Source organism: Chiroxiphia lanceolata, chromosome 5, assembly GCF_009829145.1.
Source record: "Chiroxiphia lanceolata isolate bChiLan1 chromosome 5, bChiLan1.pri, whole genome shotgun sequence".
NCBI lineage: Eukaryota > Metazoa > Chordata > Aves > Passeriformes > Pipridae > Chiroxiphia > Chiroxiphia lanceolata.
Genome location: NC_045641.1, coordinates 20,881,310 through 20,887,309, shown reverse-complemented (window position 1 = coordinate 20,887,309; position 6,000 = coordinate 20,881,310). Strand labels below are relative to the sequence as shown.

The window sequence follows — 6,000 nt, the reverse complement described above, 5'->3', positions numbered from 1 at the left end:
GATGAAATTATATCCGATTTTATATACTGAAAATTTGATATTTTTTTTCAGTCACAAAGGCTGATAATGCACACATTTGCTAGAAAAGAATCTCAGAGAAATAAAACTCAATCACAATACAGAAAGCAAGACATTATTTTTTAGTGGTTGCATTATGTGAGCAGGAGGAAGGAGATGATATCAACATGCCAGCTGGAAATCAATAGGAACCTGGTCAACCAGCCTAAGGCTTTTTTCCTGCAGTCTTCAAGGGGACCAGTTTATTAAAATAATGTGCTTCAGGAACACTGGACATTTGAAGATCTGAACATTTAAATCCTGGGCATTGTAAAGCCAAAACTTTATGCACATTCTGAAGTCCATAGCATTCAACCTTTTTCTGGTCAATCATACTTCCTCTGTCATGTGCAACAAACGATGCTTTGATCCATTCCGATAGTTATGTCTAAAACTGACTTATTTTACTCAACAAACTTTCTTGTTTGTAGTATGAACAAGTCATGAGTCCAGTTTCTCTGGCCAGAGGAGATCAATAGGCCAGTATAAGTACGGTTTATAAAAACAGTTAAGAAAACTTGAAAATCATTGTGTATTTCTGCCATGTGCTGACCTGGTGTTTGGCTTTTACATATTAACCTATCCATTCTGATAACTGAGACTAAGATGGCCATCAGCTAGCTGGTGACTTTTTAGTGTCATCTTCTTACCAATCTCAAATTGCAGGTGACAATGACAATACTTCAGCTTACCACAGCAAAGGTCCTTGCTGCAGTGTGGTAAACCAAACCATCAAATAAAAGGCTGAAGAGCATCAGAAAGTTTATTAAAACTCAAAGTAAAGCAAATTCCTCTCCCCTCCTGCCTGTACACCTTTGTCATGAAAGACAATCCTCAGTCAGGTTCTCCATACATGCACACACATTTAGTGACTGCATATTTTCCCTCTTTTCCTACCAGAACGGAGATAGTGAGCTGTGGCTTACCAGACTGACCAGAGTGAAGAGACAGATGTACATTTGTAGGATTTGCAAACTGTAAAACCATTTGTAAAATTTCACAGTGATTTGTCAGATTTTCAGCTGGAGTGTTTGATATCTACCACACAAGCATAGATGTCATCCTTTGTTTTTCAGGAAAGGAAGCAGAAAGTTTGTTACCTGAAAGGTACACAAAGTACCATGGAAGAGGCATGGCAGGAGTGACCTTGGACACAGGAAAGTTGTTGTCTCCCAGTTTCAGGCCAGGCTAAGGGACTTACAACATGCTGCCTTTCTCATGCTGCTTTACCTTTCTGTCTGGCCAATCACTGCCAACATTGACATGAGAGGCAAATATGTAAGGTCTCACCAAGACCACTTTAAGACTTTACAGAGGTTACAGTCTAATCCATTTCTCCAAATTACAGTCGAACCCTGGAACACCTTTCCCCACTGTGTATGTCCAGATGTTATACAACTGTGGCACAAATGGCTTCCCAGCATCTGGGAATGGGACATGTGTGAATAGTTCATAAGGCCTCAGCATTCCATAGGAGCTAGAAGAGCTTTGTCCTTGAGCTTCTTCAAAAAAACAAGAAAGTCTGGGAGAAGATTGACATTGATTTTTAAGAAATATTGGTACAATGTGGAAAGAAGAAAGAATGGCAAAAAGCTAATTAGATATTAAGAACGTTAAAAGGGATGACCTAAAGGGATAGACTGGTATTGATCACTCACAAAATGATGGAAGGCTGATAGGGATATCATTTGCCACAAGTAGAGTATGGTAGCATAATTAACGTTCTTCAGTAAGAATTATAGAGAACAGACTTTGTCACACAAATACCATTACTGGAGGAGATTAGAAGTTTAGGTGATAAAGTAAATTATACTGACATAACTGGCTTTGACAAAGTATTTTACATCATACCAAAGGATCTTCTGTTTAAAAACAAGTTTTGTACCAAAAAAAAGTATAGAGTTATAAGAAAAATAAGCTGAAAAAACTTCATAAGATTATCTAGTTCATCATCCAGTTGCAGATTCTTGAATATAAAATGGATTTCAAATGAAAATTGGATTTATACATTTCTAAACAGAAGTATTTCAAATGGTGTTGCACAGAGTTTCTATTCTTGGCTCAACAATATGAAATACCTTTACTATTGAACTGAATACAAAAGATCACTGCAGCTAAAGTACAAACTCTGGCAGCATGCAAAATTATAAGTATGGGTCAGCTCCACATAGAGGCTGTGGTGCTTGAAGTGCTACTTTCATTCAAACAAAGAATTTAGGTCAAATATCCAGATATGGAAAAGCAGTATCCTGTAGTTCAACGATTTAGAGAAGAGCTCTGGTTTAAGGGAAATAGTAAATGAAAAATAAGCTCCTAACATGACTGTGTGATTATGAGGGCTAGTATGATCTTCAGATATGTAAATAAGAATGAATCTGCTACAAGTAGGACAACTGCATACTGTCCAACTGAGATGAGCTAATTGGGATTTTATTCTCCTGACATGCTCCATCAGAAAACTCAATATTCTCAGAGGGAGGTGGAATTTAAATAAATCCCTTTAGAAAAAAGTGGCAAAAGGTTTTGATTTTCATGCCACTTCTCTTATGTTTTTAAATATACATGATTTGGTTTTAAATTTAATATGCTTTCTGCATCTTAGGTGTCATCACATATTAAAAATTTTAAAAATAAAACTCTTAAAAGTCAAACTGTAATGAAATGTCTCATGTTTGCTGTAAGATTACTTTTGAGCCTACAGTTGTAGAAATTGTTAATATCTTCTCTTTTTTTCTGATCTGGCAGAGAGAATTCCTGATATCCCATATCTTCTGTCAGCTGAGATTGTAATTCAAATACTGGAACCTGAGTGCAATGTCAGTATTTTAAGAATATAGAAAGCCAAGAAATGTTATAAACAAACCACAAGAAGGATCTGAAGTTGGATTTCTTAATAATACAGCTTAAAAACAAGGGTTTGGATGTTTCCTTAGCTTACTAGACCAACAGAACCATAGCAAGACCTAACATGAGAATCACAAGCCAAAGAAACTCTAATTAAAATTAAGAGAACATTTATTACCCATTGGAACAACTAAATTGGGATTACCATAAATCAGTAATTTTTTGGAGCCTCTAAGATGACATCATTTCCTGAAAGGCATGCTTGCAGCTCTGTTACAAACACAGGACTCAATAATGAATTTCTGCATGGACGTTGTGCAGCTCATACTGTGCGGGGGGTTCTCACAGCTCCTGGGTTGAAGTCTATGAATAGGGGAAAAGAAAAAAAAGCAGGAATCCATCACTGCTCAGGTCAGGCATCTGTCTTCTGTAACCAATACATATTTGCAAGAATGAGCATCACTTACCAAAGGGTTCAACAAGGAGGAAAGGGGCCAGGGTCTGCAGTGCAAAGCACTCACTGCAGTGATGATCTGCGCAGAAGGAGATACTCTGAAATAAGCACGGCCATACAGGTACAGCACTATGGGCAAAGCACTTTTGATCTCCCCTCAGACTTTCTTTGCAAGTGCTAAAAAGAAAAAAAAGATTAGCAGATTCCTTTTAACAGTAATAAATCAAATTGTAGGGTGGGTTGTCTGAACAGGACCCAATGGGTAAAATTACTTCAGGACATAGCTCAATAATATCTCAGGGGACAGGGGGCAAAGAGGTAAAACCTAAAGTACAAAGAACTAAAAGGTAAAGATTATCAACACACACCACGCTTCAACACACTGAACACTAGATATTGCAAGAAAGACCCCTTCCCATGCAGATCATCCTCACCTTGCTCTGACTCAGCTTCCTCCCTGCCAGTCAGTCTTTCTGCAAGGGCAACTGCAACCTTAGCTTTTTTAAAATATCTCATATGCCTGATAAATTATACCTCTTAAATCCTTAGCAATAATTGGTTTAACTTACAGCTTCAGATTAAGATATACATTTTTGCACATTGCTAATCTTTGTATAACTCATGTTTCAGGAAAAGAGACTTATTAATATTGAAAACATAAAGAGATGAGATTGTGAAGCTCTATTACAGTATAAGAAATCTTTCTTAGTCTAGGTAAAAACTCCTCTTCTTACACAATAGATCAATCATAAGCAATTTTTTCCATTAGTATCAGATAAGCAATCATCTTCCTGATGTATTAAGAATTCAACAAATACAGCTAATCTGTATGTACTCACCTCTCTCTAGCCTTAGACTGCAATTTCTCAGACCAGAGACTGTCTTTTCCTGAACGTTTGGAAAGTGTTCAGCTAAGTGTGGACACAGGTATAAATAAATAATAATACCATAGCCACTGGGGGCACTTAAGTAAAATTACACTCTGATTTAACCATTAAGTTCCTCTTCCAAAATCCCAGATGAGCAATGACATTCAGAATTCTGCTCTTCATTTATCTTGTTTCATTAGGAGTTTCCTTCTAACAAAACAGAACTGTAACCATACATGTCCTATTCATCTACTCTTTCCCCACGCACCCACCAGCGCTCAAGACAATCTCTCTTTCTCAAACGCTGCGGGACAGATTCTGTTCTATTTACTGCTTCGAAGTTCTTGTTATTTTCTTTTGAAAACACACTGGGTCAGCCCGAACTTAAGAGGGAAGAACCTCAGTCTTCTTTGGAGAGTTGCCTATTGTGCTTATGGGATGCTTAAGGCAACAGATGAGGCAACGGAATCATCACATGGAACGAGAACATGCCAAGGAGCACCAAGGAGCCTGCCAGCTCAGGGAAGAACAAGAACTTCCCAGGGACAAGGAGACTGGGTAGAGTTTGCTATAACTCAGCAAGTCACTGAATTGGCTAAACCAAGGACTCGCCTGAAAGAGCAGATATTGTTGCAATTTTTTAATTTCCTTTTTGTCTTTCTTAAAAGCTCTAAGATTGCTCTATTTAAAAACTTAATTTTCTAGTTTTTATTCAATAAAGTTTGCTTTGTTTGAAGTTTAAAAAAACCAAACCACCAACTTTAGCCTAACTTTAGTTAGAATATAATATAAAAAAGACTGCCTGATGCAGAGTCCCATCAGGGATGGAAAGATGACTGCCCTCAGTGCAGTCCCCACTACGTGAGCAAGAAGGAAGGCTTTCACACTGGGAAGCTTCACTGCTGTCAGAAGTGGAGCAGTAAGTGTGAAAGGAGCAGAAAAATATGAGATATTTTGACTGGTAACAGGCCTCCTCACCTCCCCACACACCAAATGTCCTCCAGCAGGGAAGACAGGTGCAAAAGAGAACAAACCAAAGAGAATGAAGAGGGAAAGCAAAGAGCAGTCAAAAGTGAAATGAAGGATAACGGAAAGCTGGGAGTCATGACATCGCTGGTAGCAAAAGCAGAAAAACAGAGCGATGGAACTACACAAGGTCTTTTCTTCCCATCATCCAGGTAACTCAGTTATCCTAAACTGAGTCAGTTAACTTCTTGTAATACTGAGTTCAAGAGCAAAGAGGTAGCTATTGCTCTCATGAGATGATGTTAGAACACCTGAGACAGATGACCAAGGTTGGAGAATGCACCAAAAGAAGTAGTCTTTCTTGAAAAATTGTATTTTCAAGAAAAAAAAGAAGATGGCATAAATGCTCAGCTCCTCCTTAACGCTCAGCACCTGGAAATAAGAAGTGCTTTTAGAAGTTAACTTCTAATGCCTCTGATCTCATCACGAAAAACGAAAGTTAGAATGAGCCAATGCTGTAAGGTAAACACAACTTCTGTTGGTGCAGCTCCAATTTTTAACTTTAAAAAAAAAATAAAAAAAAAACACCATAAAAAAAAGAGTCACAATTGCCTTTTTTTTTTCACCACAAACCATGTCTTCATTTAAGTTTGCAGGACCTGCTGCCAGCTGAGATAAACTGTATCTCATGAGGGACATTATGGTTGGTATGGAGGGAGTACAACATCGCAGTTTTTCTTTCGTTTTCTTCCAGTCAGTATGTCCTTTGCAAACAGACCCAAACAATATGCAATTGCAAGTCACAGTTTT

At 37.9% G+C, this 6,000-nt stretch overlaps 1 protein-coding gene across 4 annotated transcripts in view; it reads right to left on the bottom strand.

Moving 5' to 3' along the window:
• Window positions 1-3,084: 3,084 nt before the first annotated feature.
• The window catches only part of ZNF800 (zinc finger protein 800), a 44,609-nt gene continuing 41,693 nt past the window's right edge, over window positions 3,085-6,000 (bottom strand). For all 4 annotated transcript variants that reach the window (XM_032688866.1, XM_032688867.1, XM_032688868.1 and 1 more), the window contains 2 exons: window positions 3,369-3,532; window positions 3,085-3,264 (listed from right to left, as the gene is read on the bottom strand). In XM_032688866.1, coding sequence (XP_032544757.1) covers window positions 3,224-3,264; window positions 3,369-3,532 — 205 coding nt within the window. In that variant the 3' untranslated portion in view covers window positions 3,085-3,223. The remainder of the gene's footprint in view (window positions 3,265-3,368; window positions 3,533-6,000) is intronic.